General features: G+C 37.5%; 1 protein-coding gene and 1 pseudogene across 8 annotated transcripts in view; one reads left to right on the top strand and one right to left on the bottom strand.

The window, feature by feature from the left end:
• EYA4 (EYA transcriptional coactivator and phosphatase 4) overlaps positions 1 to 24,482 on the bottom strand; it is a 291,807-nt gene that overhangs the window by 12,680 nt on the left and 254,645 nt on the right. For all 8 annotated transcript variants that reach the window (XM_023230726.1, XM_023230727.1, XM_023230723.2 and 5 more), the window contains 4 exons: positions 9,042 to 9,131; positions 2,998 to 3,056; positions 2,739 to 2,899; positions 339 to 453 (listed from right to left, as the gene is read on the bottom strand). In XM_023230726.1, the coding sequence (XP_023086494.1) occupies positions 339 to 453; positions 2,739 to 2,899; positions 2,998 to 3,056; positions 9,042 to 9,131 (425 nt within the window). The remainder of the gene's footprint in view (positions 1 to 338; positions 454 to 2,738; positions 2,900 to 2,997; positions 3,057 to 9,041; positions 9,132 to 24,482) is intronic.
• On the top strand, positions 3,162 to 5,074 carry LOC111554951 (annotated as a pseudogene).

Here is a 24,482-nt window from a genome sequence, read left to right as displayed (position 1 = left end):
CACCTACTGAGTTCTCTTTCTTTTTTCATTAGAAGTCATGTAACCATTCTGTGGGGATTATCAGTTGCTATGAGAAGAGAAGGGTGGTGAGATAGGGTCTTCTATTTATTCTGAGAAGTAGCAACCTTCTCTCATCCCAAGTCTCTCTCTCTCTCTCTCTCTCTCTTCCCCCCCTCTCTCATGCACATGCACTGAAATGGAAAAATCACTGAACTCAGAATTGGTAGGTACCTTAAAGTCTAAAACAGTCTAGGAATTAAAACATTTTTTATCTATGTTGTATAATCAGAACTAAATCTTCAAAACGATAAACATAGAAAGGTAACAATTCCACTTACCTAGTGCTAATAATTGATAAAGACTTAAGTGCATTTGTTAGCCAAGAATCTGTCAGACCTTCAATCTCTGCCCTTAACTGTAGCCAGGCATCCCTCTTGGCAGGGCCAAGGAGACCTGCAACACCAAAAAGCAAGGCAGAGTTGAGAGATGAATATTTTCTCAGAATATCTAGTTTAGATTCCCTTCTGTCTGGAGTAGATCATTTTTATTTCAGTATATATCAGAAATGCAGAGAGATACAGATTTATGTCCATATTGATCCTTCATTTCTGAATTGATTATCCATTCATTCCTTCAGTGAATATTTACTGAACTTCTAGGTCTCAGGTAGTGCCAGTGAAAAGTGGCCCCAGTCTCTGCCCTCACTGATCCTAGAATCTGGTGCAGTGGATCTCACCTAAAGAGCTTTGAACATGCCTCTGCCTGGATCTCATTCCAAGGTACTGTGATATTTGAGGTCTGGAGGAATAGTTGGGTTCCACCAACCTAGAGACACAAACCCCAAATGTTTTGACTGTCTGAAAAACATTTAGCTTCTTAATAATTACAATCATTCCCACTTTCAAACAGTAACAATGGCATCATCATATGTAGCTGTTAATATGTGTCTAACACTACCGCTAATGCTACTATAAATACTTTGTACTGTAAAAAGAAATTAATTTTGTTTAAAATCATGAAGTGTAGGATAGTTATAGACAATAATGAATTACAACATTGATGTTATAAGAAAAAAGACAGATGTGCTAATTTTTTATTTTAAAAGATCCAGTTCTTGATTTTATGATAAAACGAGATCATGTAAATCCATTAAAAAGGAAGGTTTCTTATTGAAATTGTGTTTTAGAATATCAGGAGCACATATACACTTGTATGGTTTTTTCCAACCAAAATTTATAGTTTCTAGCAAGTGTCATTTGTCCTCATTATAATAAAGAGATGCTCACGTATGACAGAAGACTCGCGGTTGTTTAAAGTTTCTAAGATACAAGATTATTTCTTAATGTTCTTGTTAACTTAAAATAATTGTATTAATATACCGCAAGAAGGAAATTATGACATCTGAATGATAAAAATTAACTCAGGTTTCCCAAGGGGATATTTATTTTAAAGCTAAATGTATTATCTACCATTGATTTTTAACTAGAAAATCTACTTATTTGATTTTACAAAAGCATCATGTACAGAGCACTAGAGTGAGTCAGGAAATCAGGGTTTCTCCCCAGAACCCCATGCAAGTGAGTAGCTTGAAGGGTCAGTTTCTTATTTGGAAATGAATGTCTTCCATATCTAAGCTCCTTTTTGGGGAGCTTATTATCCTCTTTGGCTCTACATCTTTTGTTCTTTTGGAGTTACTATGTATCTACTGAGCATCTCTTACGTGTTTTACTGATACGCACTGGGGATACAAGGTGACCAGACACACAGCCCCACCCTCATGATGTATATGGATAGATGTGATTATATAGTATATACGAACATTTTATTTACTACATTGTATTCTATGATATATATGTGAATATATGTATGTATAGTGTGCACAAGTATATTTAGTTGTATCATTCTGTTTTGGATTCCAGTTTATGTTCCTCAGTTATTCTTCCTTTTTAGAAAAAAAGAGAAGCATATAAAGAAACAAAATCCTGGGAGATTAATCTGATGTGACCTAATAGCAAATTTTAGGAATCTTGTTTACCTAAAATTGATTCTAATGAGATATCATCAAAGTTTATTTTATATAGAAAAGCACATCCAGGATCACAGTTTTGGTATCAAAGGTTTTGCTATCACCTGCAAAATATGTGAAGGGGTATAAAATGGTTTTGATATTACCTATAGATTATCTGAACTTTTAAAAACTATGATAGTCATACTTGACACTATGCATGAGAAAGATACACTGTCATAAAACATTATTTTTTTAAAAGATAAAATAAACCTGTTGAAAGTCTGAAATGACATGAGTAACTGTTTACATTTATTTTTGATGGGATTCCAGAAAGATAATGCTTGCTAACAACCCTCCTTCAACGACTGAGGCTCTCTTCTTGAGAAAGGTCTTCTTCCCGTTGCCTCGGTCAGCTCCTCTGTCTGGTTTTCACTGATAATGCTCCAAGCACCAGCTGATAAAGGGTAAACTAAATGCCCTGCTATAAATCTTGACCAAACATCTGGGCACAAGGTTACACAAAGAATTCCCAATTCATGTGGCAGTGGTGCATGGGTTATTTTGTAGTAAAACTTTTTCCCACCAATTCTAAGGAACTTCTGGCTCAATGTGGTTTAATACGAGCTTTTGTTTGTTTCTTTTACAGCAGAATCGTCTTTAACATGAAACTACAGTTTGAATTCTACCTATACCCCGAGTGCCTTTGTTAGATTTAAAAAGCCACACATACCTCCAACATTGTTCTTGTAGGTGTTATATAATTCTTTCACTCTTCTGTAACGAAAAGCCAACTTCCTCATCCAGTCAACCCCTCCTCTTACACCTGTTGGCAAACAAAGGTTTGCACTACTTGCAGCTGCATGGAAGCCATCAGTTGCAAAACTGTAGGTACTGTAACACCCAAAATACATTAAAAAGAAATAATTACATGTGCAAAACTCCATAGCTGAATTTCTGTAGGAAACAGCATACTGAAAGGCATAGCTTACCTTAAGTCCTGCCCATTATCATCAGAGGAAACATCATCTATATGAACTTGATCACATTCCTGTTAAAAACATTGGAAAAGTTATTTGTTTTCTAAATGATGCTTGTTAGTTACCATGTTTGAAGGTTTTCCCATCTTCTCATTTGATCAGACTACTGCCAGAAGATGGCAGCGTGTGCCCGTCCATCTCACTGCCTCGCTCTTGTTTTCTTCTATTGGGAAATGGCACCATTTCTACCCCAAAACATTTAAATCCAGAAGAGTTCCATAGAAAGGAGGGGTGAGAAAGTACACGGCATGAGGGTTTCTTTAGAGCAATTTAAAAAAATTAATCTTAAAATTATTGATAAGAATTTCTCTTGAATCTTTGTAATCATTTGAGTTCCCTTCCAGCCATTTCTGTTGTGCATACTTAAGCATGGCTAATCTGAAGATACACAAAACTTATTTGGTCTAAACACCTCAGATGGCTACTATTATTTGTCATTTGTTGAGCGGCAACAGGGGGTCTTGCCTTCAGATTATGGTGTCCTGTGGAATTTCCACGACTTCCTGCTGGACCAGAACCATGAAAGAACCATGCTGGTGTTATTTTAAAGTCCTGACCTTTTGACGCAGAAAAAGGGTAATAATCATAGAAACTGACATTTTCTTTTTGTCAAGTTTTTAAATTTTCAAATCAAAAAGACTACTTTTAAGTAAAAGGAAAATAATGAAGATTTATCATCTCAAATGTGCTACAAAATTCCAATCAAAATAAACTTTATGTAAGTATACCCACACAATTGACCTGATTTTAAGTTACTGTGTGCTCAGAACAAATGGGAACTTTTCTGGAAAAGGATTCAATCCTTCTTTGCTGTTCTGAGTCTCAGTCTATCTTCAAATAATCTGCTAAGTTCCAGAGCGATATTATAAGCTCTAAAGGTGAAATTTGGTAAGGGCATTTAAAATGCTTAGTTCTCAGAATAACAAATATATAATCAATAAAAATAAATTATTTATAATAAATAACTATAACATATTAACCTCAGCATATGGTTTAACATTTCGGGCCTCCTTAGTCCCCCCTCAAAGTATTTTACTCATACTCACAGATTCTGACTATGTACATGGTGCTTAGCATTCAAAATTATTATTTTTTTAAATCATTAAATTTGAAAATACACCATACTAAACAAAGGTTTTTCAGCTACTATTTATATTCATTATTGAGCTTGAAAGTATCTGACAGTCAAATATTTCATATCTAGTCTCCAGATTTCCACACAGAATGCATTTAATCCGGTTCCAGTTGAAAGGCTGAGTTGACTCAGGCTTCCCTTAATATATAAAACTCAGTGACTAGCCCAATCAGTACCTTGTGAATATGTAACTTGAAAATCCAGGTAAGTTAAAAGTTCATATGATTTACAGAAATTATAGGTTTAGTAAGTTTTGAATAAATCTCCACCTACACGTATGGGTCAAAAAATATAATCTGACAGGAAGTGCCCTGGAGTGCAGCATTTGGTTCACCAGGTTACATACTCACTTACAGCACAATCTAGCATAGAATAATCACTCCACAATTCTTTCTTAAATAAATGGGAGAAGTCTAGACAAATGCTAATTCTTTACAGGATTACCACAATCATTTAAATTTTCTAACACAAAGTTATGATGATATAAAACAAAAGCATTCTAAATGGTGAGGAGAGTAAGAAGATATTTATGTGAAGAGTGGAAGGAAGGAAGAGAGAAGAGTACAGAGACTGCCGATGGAATGGTCTGGCCGGACAGCTATTTAGAAAAAGTCTTCCCCTCTTTGACCAAGTATTGGCTGAAAGGAGTGCAGTCTAAACTGTAACCAAAGGAGGCATTATGCTTCCTGAAAAACATCCAGTAAAGGCATTGCAAGCAATGATGGTAACTGCTGGACTGGGCTTTAAGGAAAAGAGCGGAGAGATTTTGCCTGTTAGCATAAGGGTTGGAAATAAAGTTTTTCTCCCAGAATATGGAGGCACCAAAGTAGTTCTAAACGATGAGATTATTTCTTATTTAGAGATGGTGATATACTTGGAAAGTCCACAGACTGAAATAAATCACTATCGAAATGGTGTCGCACGAAGTTGCCTATTCCACTGAAGTTCTGAAATCTTTCCTCATGTAAATAACTTCTGTGTCTCTCTTTTATAATAAATTAGTGACATTCAAAAAAGTGGAGGAATCCTTGTAAATTTCCCTGGTAATCAGAAGTTATTTCTCTATTTAATACTAGACATTTTTAGAAAAAGCTAAATAATTGTTCTTCAATTATTTTTCATTCTGACAAACTCTTTAAGAATCATTTTGACCAAAAAGTGAAATACTAAAAACATTATAATGTTTTGGCTTTAACAAATTTTAGTAGAACTCAAACATCTGAAAATATTCTAGAGCTAACCTTAAATACTTTAATTTTGTTTTACAAGGTAACCAAAAAGTTGTCACTGATATTTATCAGTTACAATTCACAGCAGTCTTTTCTCACTTTTACCATCTCAAACTTCTTGGAGACTTCTTTTCTGGAGGTTATTCTAACTGAAATAGCACTTTATTTAAACACACAGGTTTCTCTTCTGTTAGGGGAGGGTAGTGTGGGCATTTGCCTTCTCTGCAGTTGAGCAGGATGCAGTGAAGTGTTTTATTAGGAGGATTTAAATTTGCATCTTTTAAGGAATTACGTGAGGAACAGCTGCTACTATATATGTTGAAGTATCTACTGAAAGATTTGAGTGTCAAATTAGATGTTTAGGTTTTTAAAAAACGCACCCGAGAGCTTAAATATTCAACATCAACAATGACAACATAATAAGCTAATGGTAGAGTTACTCTCTTGAGGAATTCTTTTTGTCAACAAGAGTAGAAATCTTTTAATTCCAGTTACGGAGCCCAAGCCACTTTTTGGCTGTAAGAGGTTTATTGAAATAACAAATTGTGTGAAAGTAAAACTGCCTTTCAAAGTCAGATGCAGAAGGATAGGGGGCTATGTATGTAACTGTACTGAATGCTTTTGAAAGCTATTGTTTTTATTTTATTAGTTTTAGTGCTTGTTTACTCAAGTCAGTGAAAAACATTTGTGTTTCACTGAACCCAATTTCAGTGAAAGCATGTAGAAGTGCACTTTATATGGATGTGCAAGCATTTGTGTGGCACACGTGTGTAGTGACAGTTCAGTCAATTTATATGCAGTAACTCAATTATTTTATTGATTAAGTACAGTATTGTTGAATAGCTAAGTTCTGTGGTTTGAGTCAAATGAAATTCTTATCATATTCTAAAACACAACTAAAAAGCTATATACTCAGAGAGGAGAAAGTCAATATCAGTATTTTCTCAGGAACTACTCTAACAAAGATCCTGCCAGGTATTTTTGAAATACATATAACATAGTACCTGCACTAAAATAAATGTCTTTAAGTGCCATACATGACTACAACATGTTTTTGATATACCAATATTCATTTCAAACTTGCTAAAGTTAGTTACAAATTCATTATACACTATTTTCACCTTCTCACTTTAGCATTCTTTTAAAAGTTGGGTAGTAGTAAATTTATTCCACCTGGCTTCTAACGTGCCAGTAAAAAAGCTAAAAGTTCATTTATTCTACTTATTTCCAGTAAAAAATAATTAACCAAATGAAATAAGCACTTTTATTTGGATACTACCACATAAAATTTCTTTTTTCTTTTTACACCTTTGAAAAGACTAATAATATTAAGATCCTCTTTACAATGAAACTCATCCATACTGATCAACAGAAAAACTAACCCCAAAAGTTATCGCTGTATTTAAAAAATTCAAGTTCTGGAAAGGTTAAGGTGTTTGTTATTATCAGGTATATATAAAATCATTCTGTATTCATAAGTAGCAGGATCAATTTAAATCAGGTTTTAGAGAGGTGATTATTATTTGTTATCTAAAACTGAAAGCTTGCCTAGTAATACTGATCTTTCATACTGTCCATTGTAGAAAAAAAAAGAATGCCTCTTTAATCAGACAGTAATTGTATTATTCAGTAAAAACACTGACTCACTGTAGAGAAAAACGACGACAACAACAGCAAAATGTTATTACACAGATTTCAGCACACATATTTATGATGTACTGAACCACTCATTTTTACTCTCATGTCTCAAATATACCTCAAACTGGATTTAAGACCTTGTCATTTAAAAAAAAAAAATTCTAACTGGTGCGTTGGTGGGAGAGTAAATTAGTTCAACCATTGTGGAAGACAATGTGGCGATTACTCAAGGATCTAGAACTAGGAATACCATTTGACCCAGCAATTCCATTACTGGGTATATACCTAAAGGATTATAAATCATTCTACTATAAAGACACATGCACATGTATGTTTACTGCAGCACTGTTCACAATAGCAAAGACTTGGAACCAACCCAAATGCCCATCAATGATAGACTGGATAAAGAAAATGTAGCACATATGCACCATGGAATACTATGCAGCCATAAAAAAGAATGAGTTCATGTCCTTTGCAGGGACATGGATGAAGCTGGAAATCATTCTCAGCAAACTAACTTAGGAACAGAAAACCAAACACCGCATGTTCTCACTAATAAGAGAGAGCTGAACAATGAGAACACATGGACACAGGGAGAAGAACACCACACACTGGGGCCTGTTGGGGGGTGGGGGGCTAGGGGAGGGATAACATCAGGAGACATACCTAATGTAGATGACGGGTTGATGGGTGCAGCAAACCACCATGGCATGTGTATACCTACATAACAAACCTGCACGTTCTGCACATGTACTCCAGAACTTAAAAGTATTTTTTAAAAAAGTTATTTAAGTAACTCAATAACTTGGCTTTTCTTTCTCACACACTTGAAAAATTTTCAGCATAGGATGGGTCAGAAGTATGTGCTCTGGAACTAGGCAAATCTGATTCAAATTCCAGTTCTACCATTTAGATAGCAGGTAGCTTTAGATGTGATTTGTATGTTGTGGACCATAGAGTTTCTCCCTTGCATAAATAATGTGATAAACACATTTACTTGAATACACTGTTAAGTAATTAATGGAAAGTCCAACATAAAATATCTAGAACAAGGTAGGGGTTCAGTAGTAGTAATCTCCCTCTCAATTCATAATATGATTATAGACAAAAACTTTTATTTAATTATGAAACTATGAGATAAAAAATAAATTTAAACATGCCATCTGAAAAAAAATGAAAGAGAAATCTCTATTTCAGCTCAGTTATGCTTGACTGAGAAGTACTTCTGCCAAGAACCTGAACTACTTAGTTATTTCAAATTGTATTATCTGAATGTCTAATAACCTAGGACACAGATGGCATACCTTATTGCAGTACATGTTCAACTACTCTGAGGCTATTTTTCCCTGGGTCGTTTCATTTTGCTGTTGTTTTTATTTTCTCTTCCTCTTATTTGCCATTTAGACACTGTCTTGCCACTTGAGGTTGAAAACGGAAACACAATTTTTAAAATGAGAAAATAAATGCATTTAAATGCATCAAACATGCTTAAATAGTTCTAGCACTGTTTTATCCAGAAGGGAAAGAAATAAGGAATGAGAATGTTAGCTAAAGTTAGGCTTCAGATTATCCACAAAATTAAATGACCTATGCTATTGCCACGAATAGTGTCTGTGAATATTGTTTAGTGATTAACCTAAATAGGTTCCTGGTTAATAATCTGGAAGAGCTAATGCTGATTCCAAAGGTGCCAAGCCTCTTGCGGCTGAAACACTAAAAGAACCAAGAGTCGCGTACAGCTGTGGATAGTAAGGACAGCAAAGCCAACAGTCTCCTCTTCGGAGACATTTTTGTTCTACGTATATATTATTCACGAACACAAATTAACTTTCTGCTTATATTTGTAAATAAAACTTTTCCTCTTGATGAGAACTTTATGCTTCTCTTGAGCTAAATTTTTATCTTTCTGTTTTCTCGAGGTTATCTGCAGATATAGAAACCATCTATGAGGTCTGGTGTTGGACAAAACTATTTGTGCCTGGTACAATTCTTACCTCTAAGTCATTAAAAAACAAATGAGTGTCAGCAAGATTAAAAATCATTTCTTCCATGCGGAGTCCAAGGGTTACAGCCATGGGGGGATCCTGTAAAGAAAATGTACACATAATGAGGGAAAATTTCAGTAAGCAGTTATTATTAAAAATATTTTAAGCACATATTGCTGTGGTGGAAGAGCGAGGAGACTGCATGGGTTTTTACTGAAGATTCAAAAGATTTCTCAGTCATCCGGAAAGGTGACTTTCCAGAAGGTTCAGACATACCAAACGCACAGGCACACCTGGGAATTCAGACATACGTAACGATGACACAGCATACATTTTCACACAAAGCTGTATGTTCAGGAGGGAAGGAGGAAGGGAGCCATTCAGTTCATATGACCCAGTTTACATATAATCTATGGAAAGTATTCTGGAGAAAGGTATTTGGATGGGGTGCTGAAGAATGGAGTAAACTCGCTAAAAAGAAAGGATGTCTTTTTAAGAATAATGACAAATAACGACAATTAAAAGACAGAGAAAAAGAGGTCAACTGAGTATTTAGAAGACTTGAGCAGAGAATGTTATCTGGAGGTGAAACAGGAAGAGCTGGCAGAGGATGGTGCAACCATCACTTAATTTTTGATTGCATTTTTATCAACAAGGTAAGAGGAATCTCCCTATCCAAACATGTGTAGAGTTTGGTCTAACCTGCATTTGACTAAGGCTGAAGAAGTGAGGGGTGAGAATAGCTAAAAGAACATTAGTTCTCTAAGTGTAATCCAGGTACAAAATATATGCTTTGGGAAGTTAATGAAAGTGATGGGGTCAGTAAAGAGTTAAAATGACTCAACTTTTGTATACAGAAACCAAGATATTAAACAGCAGCAAGGAGTTGAAAATCAAGACCAGAGTTGTTACTTTACCATAATTAACTGCAGCTGAAGGCCTAGCATCAAGAGATATAAGACTAAAAAGTAATGAGCATTTGGGGATAGAGATTGGAATAGAGAAGTAATTCATGCTCAAACATTGTGTTTAAAATTATCAAAGTTGGAATGATGTCTAAAGAAGAACTGCTCGTAGGTGCAACTCAGAAGATATGGGAAAGAAAACACCCGGAAGGGACAAACCCTTAAAATCTGAGACCAGAGGGCTGTTAGCAGGGAGAATAATAAGGTTTTGAATAAAGCTGACAAGTCCAGAAAGATACTATTGGTTTTGGCTGGGAAGTTATTTTGGAAGACCTCAGAGGGTGATTTGGGTTGAGTGGCTGGGCCAGGAGCCAGACTGCAGCGATTTGAGAAGAGAGAGCCGAAATTGTGTTTTCAACATTCTAATAGTTGGCATTTCTAGAAATGTATCTCAACTTGGGGAAATGTAACACAAACTTTACTCAATTCATGATAAGAACATGCAACCCAGGTCAGGCCAAGCAGTATTCATCCACACCCTGAACTGATTCCATCTGTAAGGAGAAACCACTCTTCATGCCACACCTCCACTATGATAACCCATTTTATTCCTATATTTCCTTTCATCATATTTTAAGGGGGAAGCCCTAAAGTGTAAACATATTTGAGATGTCATCCTGTGTTCTGTAGCTGTTAAAACCTAGAGAATAGGAATTATAAGCTAAGAAAAAGGCACTGAGTGCTAAGGGGTCATTGGGGTATGAGAGCTAAACTAAGACTCGATGTGAGCGAGGACAGAGATAAGATAATAATACGTTGGATTTCAACACAATTTTCCAATTGTTTACATCTCCTCATTTAGAGATTTATGTGGATTTCATAGCCAGAGGTTCTCATTTCTCAGTAATGGATGCTGACTCCACATATCTGATGGCATCCTGGTATTCTGTCATCCGGTAGCTTGACTGTGCTGCTGGATTCATCTGTCTTCCAGTGACAGAACAATTTGGGACTATACACCCAAAGAGCAAATCAGTTCTGTTTTAGCCAACAAACATTCATTCAAAACAAGAATAAATTTATTAATAAGTAGGCCAGGCACAGTGGCTCGTGTGTATAATCCCAGGACTTTGAGAGGTTGAGGCAGGCAGACCATTTGAGGTCAGGAGTTCGAGACCAGCCTGGCCAATATGGTAAAACCCTGCTTCTACTAAAAATACAAAAATTAGCTGGACACAGGGGTGCGTGCCTGTAATCCCAGCTACTCGGGATGCTGAGGCACGAGAATCCCTTGAACCCGGGAGGCGGGGGTTGCAGTGAGCCAAGATCATGCCACTGTACTCCAGCTTGGGTGACAGAGTGAAACTGTATCTCAAAAGAAAAAAAAATGTTAATAAGTGCCAGTTTGTGTCTCAAGGGGTTTCAGAGCTCAGAAGGCCCCTTTGCTCTGTTTCCTTCAAGTATAAAATTCTTTTTTCTTTCTTTCTTTTTTGTTGTTGATCATGTTTTTGTTAAAATAAAATCTCTAAAGGTGGTATAAGTTTAAAAAACATATTTTGTCTTTTTTGGTTGAAAAATTCCTATTATTAATCTCTGCATTTTTGGCAGGGTTGGGGGAACTAGGCATTAAACAGGCTGAGGACATTCTATGAAACTATTCTGCCTAGTCATGGAACCATGAACAAAGTCTACAGAAATATCAGGAAAAATCAAATGTAATTATAGCATGAAAACATGTAATTCCATTAGTGACGCTCTGTGCTTTTGAGGAATGTTCACTGATGCAAGACAATAAAACTGAGCTCCACACTACTCTGTTATGTTTCTGATGATTACTGCCCTAAAGATATATATTTCAGATAGCAGTTCAGAAGTATCTGATTTAAAAGGTTTCCTTCTGGAGACCAGGTTGGTTAGGCTCTTATCCTATGATTTGCCAATTTTTCTTTTTAAGTTTTAAATACAATTATTGAATTTCTTCACTTTATTCTTCACATTCTTTGCATTTGCAGATCAGATTTATGGGGATGGGAGAAAACATACTGTTCCTTTTGATTGTTACTTTGATCAATTCCATGCTTCTGAAGTACGTAACTCTCTGTGCTACCCAAACAGTGATAGGAAAATCCATGAAGAATGCATTTTGTACATCTGATAAGCCTGCAAACAAGCATAATTTAAAAAAAAGCAAAATGCAAGAATCTGCTAGCAAGCAAGCATGGCATGTGGTATGATAAAAACTGTAGTTGATGCAGCCATAAAAAAGGATGAGTTTGCGTCCTTTGTAGGGACATGGATGCAGCTGGAAACCATCATTCTTAGCAAACTATCACAAGAACAGAAAACCAAACACCGCATGTTCTCACTCATAGGTGGGAACTGAACAATGACATCACTTGGACTCGGGAAGGGGAACATCACGCATCGGGGCCTATCATGGGGGGGGAGGGGGGAGAGATTGCATTGGGAGTTATACCTGATATAAATGACGAATTGATGGGTGCTGACGAGTTGATGGGTGCAGCACACCAACATGGCACAAGTATACATATGTAACAAACCTGCACGTTATGCACATGTACCCTAGAACTTAAAGTATAACAATAAAAATTAAAAAAAAAGAAAAAAAAACTGTAGTTGAGCACCCCACTGGAATGCAACCCCACGGCACTAGGAGGGCTGGTCATTTGTTTTTCAAGCTGTGGCGGTTCCACATCACACACTCTATGAGAGCCAGGACTTAGTAAGCATTTTGGCAAAATATCATTTGTAACTGGGAAAGTTTAGGTTTGTGGTTTGCTGGAGTGTGAACTAGCTGTATTTTACTAAGGTTTCCAGAGAGCAAGGCCTATTGAAAGAGAGATGTTTCGTCAGCCATGCCAAAGGCTTGGCACAGATGGGCCGGGGATAGTCATGCCATCAGCCAAGGAAAACCATGCCCGTAAGAGGTGGTGATCTTGTTTCTAAGAGAATGTCTGGGGCGGGCTTACTTTCAAATATCTAATTTTACTTTTTGATTTTTTCCAACTTACTAAGTCACCGGGACAGCTAATTCTAAGTGAGCAGATTACAGCACTGCATTTTTCCAGCTAAAGGACTCACAGATCCAAGAATCCAAGAAAGATGACTGGACATTTGGTGGGTGTAGTCTTAGCAATGCTGGGCACCCTCCATCTTGCCAGACTGCTGTGAAGGAGCTGCCAGCACCTGCAATTCCACTGTTTTATCAGGCATTTGAGAACGAAACATACTTTTGGATTGAACTCAAGTTTTATACAGAGATGTTTGCTCATTTTCATTAGATGTTTGTAGAATTATGGGCACCTTATGAATCAAGAGTTGCTTTTTTTTATTTGCATTTAAGTGTAGTGAGTGTTGAGTTTAGGGTCTAAAATGAGGTGATAGCAAAAACTTGGATAGAGGAAAAAAGTGGGATAATAAAGGCACTAACAGGGTTTTGTGGAAGTTCTGATATATATTATACATATTATAAAAGTTCCAAAAGGTTCAAAGTGTCTACAACGGAGTTTAATAGGAGGAAAATTGAACTACTGCCAATTTATTCTGTGTACTGCTGTATCAAAATACTGAAACTATTCCCCAGACATTTTACTGAAAAGAGAGAGAGAGAGAGAGAGACAGAGAAGAGGAAGATGAAGAAAATAAATAGCTCTTGGCCTTTAAATGTGTGGTTCTAAGCCAGATGTTACCAGTGTATAATCAAGGCAGGATCCAGTACAGCACTTCTCTAAATCAAAATACTAACGCCTATTAACCATGTGAACACAGAGCATAAATTGGAGCCAGACTGTCTGTCTATGGGCCTCTGCCCTGCATTGGGCCATCAGCTGGAATTCCTCCTCTAGGGACACACTGTAAAAATATCTCTGGAGAGGCTACAATTATGTATTTTTAAAGAAACTAAGGACTTTTTTTTTTTTTTTTAAAGACTTCAACCTCTTGAAACAGTTTTGTTTTTGGGGACTCGTAGCACATGTGTAGACATGGGCACACAGAGACAGAAGATATGCAAGTTCATCATGGAAGAAAGAAGGCAGACCAGCTCTCATGAACCTGGTGGAAAAAGTTCCTGGAGTTTTTAGAATACATATACTCTTTAAATCATAAGAAATAAAATGAAATTCAGTCACAAATCAGAAGGGAAATTTTACAATTGTGATACTTGTCTATGATGGATAGGTAGTGGGCTTACAAGTTCTTAGAAGGAACTGGAGAATGGTTTCAGGAACATTCATTTACTCATCACATATTTATTGAGTGACTATTACATATTAGAGACGTTCAAATTCCAAGCAGAGAGCAGATAACCAAAAAAGCAAAGCCCCTACCTTTTTGGGGTTTATACTATTACTGGATGAGCTACCTGATAAACAGACAAGAAAACAAGGGAATATCAGGTGGTGATAAAGCTACAAAAGAAAATCCAGGATAAGCAGATATAGAAGTGATGAGGATGAGTGGAGAGGGCTAATTTAAAGCAAATTCAGAGAATGCCCCTTTCAGGAGGCAATGGCAGAGACAGAAACAGAGGCCTGACAAAGGCAAGGGAGCTAAGCATGAACAGGCGCCATGGTGGTGAACACACGGAGAGCCCAGAGGCGAGAACGAGTGTGTGTGAGAGAAACAGTGTGAGGAAGAGGGACCCTGACCAGGGAGGGGAAAGGAAACAATGATTTTAAGAATGCAAGAATGCTCCACTGAATGTCTGTGAGAGACCACAGCAAGATAAGCCAAGAAGGAACACTTGATTTGGCAACAAGGTGGCTCCTGACTTGGCAAGTGTCAGGTTATGGCAAAGCTGGAAAGAGCAGAGAAAGAGAGCAGTCACCGGAGGGGAAAATGGGCTCAAGAAGCTCTTCTAATGATAGGAATGTGACAGCAGACACGATGGTGTGATGGGAAGAATCTAGGAGAGTGAGAAACTGGTGGCTTAGCGAAAGAAGTTCTTTCAGGAGTCGATTCCTTGGGTAGGTGAGTGGGGCACGGAACGAGGGTGCGAGAGGTGCAAGAGACAGCAGAGACTGTGGCTACAGATGTAGGGGGCACGGATTTGGTGGTGCAAAGATGACAGAATTCATTTGTTTGCTTTTTCCCCCTAGTAACTGAGGAGATTTGTACAGAACTGGGAGAGATATGCTTGCTCTCCCTTTAGCTCTTCAAAACCTGCAACAGGAAGAGTTCATGACCCCAGGAGTGCTTGCACCCACTTGAGATTTGTGACCACATTCAGCTGCTGAGGTACAGGCAGTCAGTGGGGTTTTCTGCAAGATGAGTCTGATGGAAAAATAATGGGGTAGGGATAGAAAGGCATTACGGAAAAGTGGGGTTATAGTGGTACATAAAGAGGACTCCAAGCTGGGAGGATGACATCTAAGACGGGTTCTCAGACCCCACCATGCATGGGAAACACCTGCGGAGCTTTCACAATGCCTGTTGCTCAGGCCATACCCCATACCAACTAAATCAGATTATCTGAGGTGGCTCCATGCATCAGTCATGCTAAAGCTCTGCAGTGAGTCCAACGTACAAATGAGATGGACAGTCAGCAGATGACAACCTTGCTGCTCAAAGTGTGGTACACAGACCGGCACCATTGGTATCACCTGGGAGCCTGTCAGAAAGGCACACCTGCAGACCCTTCCCCAGATCTAGTTTGCCAGGTAGTTTAACAAGATTATCAGGTGATTCATATACATGTTACTTTTGAATAAACACTGGTCTACAAGCTATTAAAATGAGAGACTGGGATAGTTAAGAAAAATCAGAGCTGGCATGACCTTCTGGCTTTCCAAGAGTTAAGCCTCTGGGGTGCTTCCACAGGACGGCTGGTCTTGAGCCAGCGTGATCACTGAGTAGAACTGTGGCTTAGTGTCATTTCTCAGGAACTAGATTTCTCTAGAGTTGCTTATGAGGAAGACTGCCTTTTCCACCCTTCACCTCCATAAAGATCATTCTGTGGACTTAACTTCAAGGACCAAATGTCAAATGTCTTTTTCTTAGTGATATAGCCAATTATCTGCTGGGGAGCTGGTAAAGGTGAAAAGCCAGCACATTTTGCATTAAAAGATTTTGTTCACAATTCAAGTGTTCAGTGTAAGCAACATATTTGCAGTTGAACATAGTTAATGTTGTCGAGCTTAAATTGTGTGATGAAGGGGATCATCACACAACTTACCACGAGAGGCTTCTACAGGTTCAATCAGAAGGGAATCCAAATGTATTAAATTAATAACAGAATAAATGTACTTCGGGGGAATTACAGTGGTAGTACATGGCAATAGTGTAACATGGCACTTGGATGGAAAGAAAAATATCATGTTGGTAAGAATGACCGTGGGAGGATGAGTCAGAAAGCACAGGGCCCAGAGAAAAGTGGCAGAGCAGAGGTGGCAAATAAACACACCTAACGAGGCTCCTCAGGACTCCGGGAGAAAGGTGATTGACATGTTAGAAGACGGCTATAGGAGGAAAGGCCTAGGAGAGGGTTGATGATGATTAAAGAATACTTAAGGTAAGTTAATGTTCTAATCCCCAACCTCCTCAAGATATTGGATTAAATGATTATCAACTGAGATCAAAGGAACTGAAAACTTCAGGGCAGTTTACAGAAGGCTGCTCTATGTGTTTGAAAGAGATTAGTTACCATTATCTCTCTGGTATATTAGCTTCAAGTTAATCAATGTGATGTCCTTTCAAGATTGTTCCCCTTTTCTAACGTAATTCCCGCAATTACTTGGTAAAGATGGGCTTAAATAAAAGTTAGTAATATATTTGCCTATTTAAGAGATCATGCAGAGCCATTCAATTTAATTTTTAAAAGAAATTATCAAAATAAACATATACTCAACACAAAGCTCTGAAAGGGGAGACAGTAGGTAGCAATGATTCCCCAATTCTCTAGGGAAGAGTTTGAGATATGTCACTGTCTTTGATTTGGTTTTATTTTCACATGCATATGTATGATATTTCTGTACACACTATATACATACACATGAACACACAATCAAACTTACTATATAAGCTGCCAGTAAAACCATTATGAATTTTTCGAGACTTGCAAATTCTGTAATCATTCCTTTTATATAATATATACCAAAACCACTCTCTAGTCACCCTGGCGTAGGTGCTACTTCTCTGCAACACTGAGCTTGCTGACTCATATTATGAGGTAAAACAACAGATACAAATATAAAATGCAAATTTCCTTAGAAAAAAATTCAGTTTCCTGTATTTCACATTTCCTTGAAACTAAATAAATAGGTCATGCTTACTGAATGTTTATTCTGTGGTGAGTTTTAATGCATTAACTCATTTAACCCTCAGAATCAAATTACTACTTTTATTATTCTCCTCATTTTATATACAAGACAACTGAGGCTCATAAATGCTAAATAAACTACTCAAGGTCACATGGGCACTAGGAGGGAGAGGTAGAATTTGAACCCACGGTCATTCGCCCTCCAAAGCCAGAGCCCTCTAAGCATATGGTATTTGTTAGCTCTGACATTAGGACTGCCTCAGATCCATGGTACTAACACTTGATTAATTCTATTACTTTCTATTAAACCATGTTGGTTTTCTTTAGTCCAAATGCACAAAAGTAACCATTTATCTTCATGACTAGCCTATCATTTAAAATCCAGTCAAATGCCATGTTAGAAGGATTTTTCTACATAAATGTGTGTAGACTATTCAATGCACAAGCAATCAACTGATTAATTCTGATGAACATATTATTTCACCAGCACTGCTGTTATATGCGATGTTGTCTAAAATAAGCAAGCAGTTTGGGGAACCTGAATCTGAGTTTCACATTATCAGGCAACCATTCACTTTTCCTTCAGTTCCTTCACTTTTTACCCCTGACTTGGGCTATGTCCTCTGTGTCCTTACTGTGGAATAACTTTAGAGTATCACAGCTTCATAGCACATGATACATTAATGATCCAAAATAAACCTAATCCCTAAAGCACAATTTATTCAGTTTTCTTCACCCTCCCCTGAAAACAAAAGGAATCACTGCAAGTTATCAGGTAAAATGATACATACAATTGATCAGGGAATAGAAATAATGTTCATAAACTCTAACATGATGGATGATTCCTGGTCTACATCCTGTCAAATTTACAAGCTCCTATTTTAGAGTTTTGCAGCATAGAAACTGTACATGGCAATTGGGGCTCAGCTGCAAAACCCATCACCAGCCTCATAGCAGCAGGGCTCAGATAGCGAGGTTTCTCATTCACCATCATCAGAAATGTCCAGGAATAGTTCTTCTTGGAAAAAACAGTGTTGACAATTGAACAGAGTCAAAAAGTGATAACACATTAGGAAGACACTTGGGAAATTCACATTATTTAATTTATAAATGAAAGTAAACTTTTCCAAAAGTTTCTTTTTTTTAATTAAAACACGAAAGTTAGTTAGGACAATTTATGGGTAAAAGGTCATTCCATTATTGTGGTCCAGACATTTTATTTTTATAGGTTGTGGGGAAAGAACATGAGACCAAAAGAATATAGAGACTAAGAACCTATCAAAGAGATATGGATTCCACTGACCTTGCCACTTATGAGCTATATACAGTGGTACCAATCACACAGGGTGATGGGAAAAGCTAATGAGAGAATGTATTTCACAGCACATTCAGCCAAGGGCCAGACGACACAGTAACCAGTCAAAAATGATACTCATTATTGTCCACTAATTATGGGTGAGGGGAGAGAAAGAAAGACAGTGAGATATGTAGGTAGGTATGGTAATTTCAGGATATGATTGACATCTCTGGTCTTTATAGGTGCAGCTCCCAGCTCGCTATACTTGAGGCCACTGCAGTGCCACTTCACCATTCTGCAGGAGTAAACATTGACCTTGCAGGTCTGAAAATACCTGCCTTTAGTTATTTCTCATTTTGGAGAAAGAAGGTATATGTTTAGGAATTTTCTCTAACCTAGGAGGTAGATGATAGTTTTCACCATGGAGTGTCATTTTTATATAAGTATATTATCTCATTTAAGCCACCCTATAATCCCTGGAAGGAAATGAATTATAACCATTTTCAGATGAAACAGGCTCAGAGGTCAAACAGTTTGCCCTCAGGCACAGCCAGGCACAGGAGGTCCTTCTGACTTTTAGCTCAGTGTTCCTTCAGCTAGTCGACTGCCTTCCAGGCTGTATCGTGAGCAAGCTTCAGGATTCAGGAACCTCTTTCATGGTGACCAAGAACAACGGGAAAGGGGTGGTCATGTAGGGGAAATGGGATATCTCTAGTCCCCCATCTGTACATTTTACCTAGAGCAGTTCTGCCCTTAGATGTTCTATACAGTAATGCTCTCAGTCATATGTGTGTAGAGGAATCTCTGGCTAAAATAATAAAAAAAATCACTATGCTATACCAAAATATTACACTCTAAAATGCATATTATGGAAATAAGACTGATCTAAGAAATGAAAAGAATTAAGAACCCATAATAATTTTAAGGACTCATAATAATTTCAAGCTTAGACAATCTTAACACTATAAAGGTCTTTTCCCCGCTCCCAGAAATAATGGCTCTGGTCACTCTTGTTATTAGCAATGCAAAGTTCTGACTTAACTGTCAGAATGACCTTATTTCAGTCAGTCCTCAAGGTTATTACTGATGGCATTAGGGAACTGAGGGATTAAACCTAGTTATAGAGGATTCTTTTAAACATCTCATGACCTTTATTATGATAACATGCATCGAATGGCTATAAAATGTAAGCATTCCCTATATCTATTTGACCATGGCCTTTTCTCAAAGACTATTAATTAACATGTTCATTAGTTTGCTCAAGGAAAAAAAGTCTGGGAAATACTCTACTGTAGTGGTTCTCAAAATGCAGCCCAGGACTATGAGCTTTACCTGGAAATTTGTTCCAAAACCAGTGGTCCCACCCCAGATCTCCTAAATCAGAAACTCTGGGTTGTAACCCAGCGATCTGTGTTTAACAGGCCCTGTAGGTTATTGTGACTCACACTCAAGTTTCAGAAGCACTGTTCCTATTTAAGGCATGGCCATTCTTACTGCACAGCATCTTCTAAGTGGTCAACTTGTGTACGCTCTCATTCCTCTAAATTCTACTCTCTACATAGCAGACAATGACAAACCTAAAACTCCCCCAACAGCTTCCCACTGCAACCAGAAAAAAAACCCAAACACCTTACCATAATGAAGAGTCCTTGCCTGATCCAGCTCTTGCCTACCTCTCTGTTCTTATCTTCTACTATTTATTTTTTATTTTTGTGGGTACAGAGTAGGTATATATATACATGGGATACATGAGATTTTGTTTTGTTTTGTTTTTGTTTTGAGACAGAGTCTCACTCTGTTGCCCAGGCTGGAATGCAGTGGAGCCATCTCAGCTAACTGCAACCTCTGCCTCTGGGGTTCAGGCGATTCTCTTGCCTCAGCCTTCTGAGTAGCTGGGATTACAGGTGCCCACCACCACACCTGTGTAATTTTTGGCCAGGTGGGTCTTGAACTCCTGACCTCAGGTGATCCACCTGCTTCGGCCTCCCAAAGTGCTGGGATTACAGGCGTGAGCCACTGCGTCTGGCATCATGAGATATTTTGATACAGGTATACAGTGCATAATAATCACACCAGGGTAAATGGGGTATCCACCACCTCAAGTGTTTATCATTTCGTTGTGTTACAGACAATCCAATTAAACTCTTTTAGTTATTTGGTAATTTTATTTATTTATTTTTTACTCTGACACCTAGACTGGACTGCAGTGGTGTGCACATGGCTCACTGCAGCCTCAAACTCTGAGCTCAAATGATCCTCCAACATCAGCCTCCTGAGTATCTGAGAATACAGCCATGCACCACCATGCCCAGCTAATTAAAAACAAAACAAAATGAAAAAATCTTTTTTTTTTTTTTTTTTTACTGTAGAGGCAGGGTCTCACTATGTTGCCCAGGCTAATCTCCAACTCCTGGCCTCAAGTGATTCTCCTGCCCCACCTCCCAAAGTGTTAGGATTACAGGCGTGAGCTACTGTGCCTGGACTCTCTTAGTTATTTTTAAATGTACAATAAATTATTGTTGATTATAGTCAACAGTATGAGCTCAAATTTTCCTATTGAGTTGAGCTCCTGATGTGCTATCAAATACTAGATCTTATTCATTCTAACTATCTTTTTGTACCCATTAACCATCCCCACTAATGTACCTCTCAACAACTACCCTTCCCAACCTCTAAACCATCGTTCTACTCTCAACTTTTAGCTTCCAAATAAGTAAGAATATGTGAAGTTCGTCATCCTGAGCCTGGCTTATTTCACTTAAAGAGCTCCAGTTCCATCCATTGCTAAAAATGACAGGATATCATTTTTTTATGGCTGAATAGTACTCCATTGTGTATATGTACCACATTTTCCTTACCATTCATCTGTTGATGGACACCTAGGTTGCTTCCAAATCTTGGCTATTGTGAAAAGTGCTGAAACAAACATAGGAGTACAAATACCTCTTCGATATACTGATTTTCTTTCTGTCGGGTATATACCTAGCAATGAGATTGCTGGATCATATGGTAGTTCTATTTTTAGTTTTTGAGGAACCTCCAAACTGTTCTCCATAGTGGTGGTAGTATTTTACATTCCCAAAAACAGTGTATGAGGGTTGCATTTCCTGTACATCCTCATTGGCATTGCCTGTCTTTTGGATATAAGCCATTTTAAGTGTGGTAAGATGGTATCTCATTGTAGTTTTGATTTGAGTTTCTCTGATGATCAATGATGGGAACACCTTTTCATGTACCTGTTTGCCATGTGTATATCTTTTGAGAAATATCTATTCACATTTCTTGACCGGTTTTTATTCAGATTATTAAATATTTTCCCATTGAGTTGAGCTCCTTATATGTTCTGCTTATTATTCCCTTGTATAATGGATAATTTGCAATATTTTCTCCTATTCTGTGGATTATCTCTTCACTTTGTTGACTGTGTTCTTTGCTGTGCAGAAGCTTTTTAACTTGATGGCTCCCATTTATCCATTTTTGCCTTGGTTGCCTGTGCTTGTGGGGTACTGCTCAAGAAATCTTTCCCCAGTTCAGTGTCCTGGAGAGTTTCCCCAATGTTTTATTGTAGTAGTTTCATAGTCTGAGATCTTAGATTTAAGTCTTTAGTCCATTTTTTTTTTATTATACTTTAAGTTCTAGGGTACATGTGTATAACGTGCAGGTTTGTTACATATGTATACATGTGCCATGTTGGTGTGCTGCACCCATCAACTCGTCAGCACCCATCAATTCATCATTTATATCAGGTATAACTCCCCAATGCAATCCCTCCCCCCTCCCCCCTCCCCATGATAGGCCCCATTGTGTGATGTTCCCCTTCCCGAGTCCAAGTGAGCTCATTGTTCAGTTCCCACCTATGAGTGAGAACATGTGGTGTTTGGTTTTCTCTTCTTGTGATAGTTTGCTAAGAATGATGGTTTCCAGATGCATCCATGTCCCTACAAAGGGCGCAAACTCATCCTTTTTTATGGCTGCATAGTATTCCATGGTGTATATGTGCCACATTTTCTTAATCCAGTCTGTCACTGATGGACATTTGGGTTGATTCCAAGTCTTTGCTATTGTGAATAGTGCCGCAATAAACATACATGTGCATGTGTCTTTGTAGTAGCATAATTTATAATCCTTTGGGTATATACCCAGTAGTGGGATGGCTGGGTCATATGGTACATCTAGTTCTAGATCCTTGAGGAATTGCCATACTGTTTTCCATAATGGTTGAACTAGTTTACAGTCCCACCAACAGTGTAAAAGTGTTCCTATTTCTCCACATCCTCTCCAACACCTGTTGTTTCCTGATTTTTTAATGATTGCCATTCTAACTGGTGTGAGATGATATCTCATTGTGGTTTTGATTTGCATTTCTCTGATGGCGAGTGATGATGAGCATTTTTTCATGTGTCTGTTGGCTGTATGAATGTCTTCTTTTGAGAAATGTCTGTTCATATCCTTTCCCCACTTTTGGATGGGGTTGTTTGTTTTTTTCTTGTATATTTGTTTGAGTTCTTTGTAGATTCTGGAAATTAGCCCTTTGTCAGATGAGTAGATTGCAAAAATTTTCTCCCATTCTGTAGGTTGCCTGTTCACTCTGATGGTAGTTTCTTTTGCTGTGCAGAAGCTCTTTAGTTTAATGAGATCCCATTTGTCAATTTTGGCTTTTGCTGCCGTTGCTTTTGGTGTTTTAGACATGAAGTCCTTGCCCATGCCTATGTCCTGAATGGTACTACCTAGATTTTCTTCTAGGGTTTTTATGGTATTAGGTCTAAACATTTAAGTCTCTAATCCATCTTGAATTAATCTTCGTATAAGGAGTAAGGAAAGGATCCAGTTTCAGCTTTCTACTTATGGCTTTAGTCCATTTTGATTTGATTTTTGTATGTGGCAATAGATAGGGGTGAGTTTTGTTCTTCTTCACATGGATCTCCATTATCCCAGCACCATTTATTGAAGAGACTGTCCTCTCCTCAATGTATGTGCTTGGCATCTTTGTAAAAAATGATTTCACTGTAAATGTGTGAATTCGTTTGTAGGTACTCTATTCTTTTCATTGTTTTATATGTCTGTTTTTATGCCAGTACCAAGTTGTTTTTGTTACTATCATTTTGTGTTATGATTTGAAGTCAGGTAATGTGATTCTTCCAGTTTTATTCCTTTTGCCCAGGGTAGCTTTGGCTATTCTGGGTCTTCTGTGGTTCCATATACATTTTAGGATTTTTTTTTTTCTATTTCTGTAAAGAATGTCAGTAGTATTTTGATAGTAATTGCATTGAATTGATAGAATGCTTTGGGTAGAATGAACATTTTAACGATATTGATTATTCTAATCCACGAACATGGAATCTCTTTCCATTTTTTTGATTTATCCCATCAATTTATTATAGTTTTCACTGTAGAGATCTTTCACTTCTTTGGTTAATTCCTAGGAATGTTATTTTATATGTAGCTATTATAAATAGCATTACTTTTTAATTTCTTATTCAGATTGTTCACAGCTGGAATATAAAAATGCTACTGACTTTTGTATGTTGATTCTGTATCCTACAACTTTACTGATTTTATCAGCTCGAATAGTTTTTTGATGGAATCTTTAAGCTTTTCTAAAAATAAGATTATATCATCTATAAATAAGGCTAATTTGACTTCTTCCTTTCCAAATTGGATGTCCTTTATTTTTTCCATTGTCTAACTGCTCTAAGTAGGACTTCCAGTACTATGCTGAATAACAGTGGTGACAGTGGGCATCTTTGTTGTGTTCTAGATCTTAGAGGAAAGGTTTTCAATTTTTCCCCGTTCTGTGTGATACCAGCTGCGGGTCTGTCACATATGGCTTTCATTGTGTTGAGGTATTGTTCTTCTATACTCAGTTTTTTGAAAACTGTTATCAGGAAAGGACGTTGAATTTTATCAAATACTTTTTCAGCATCAGATGAAATAATCTTTATGTGTTTGTCCTTCATTCTGTTGGTATG

The sequence above is a fragment of the Piliocolobus tephrosceles genome, chromosome 5 (assembly GCF_002776525.5).
Source record: "Piliocolobus tephrosceles isolate RC106 chromosome 5, ASM277652v3, whole genome shotgun sequence".
Taxonomy (NCBI): Eukaryota; Metazoa; Chordata; class Mammalia; order Primates; family Cercopithecidae; genus Piliocolobus; species Piliocolobus tephrosceles.
The sequence above is the reverse complement of the archived record's forward strand: the minus strand, read 5'-3'. Positions and strand labels throughout refer to the sequence as shown.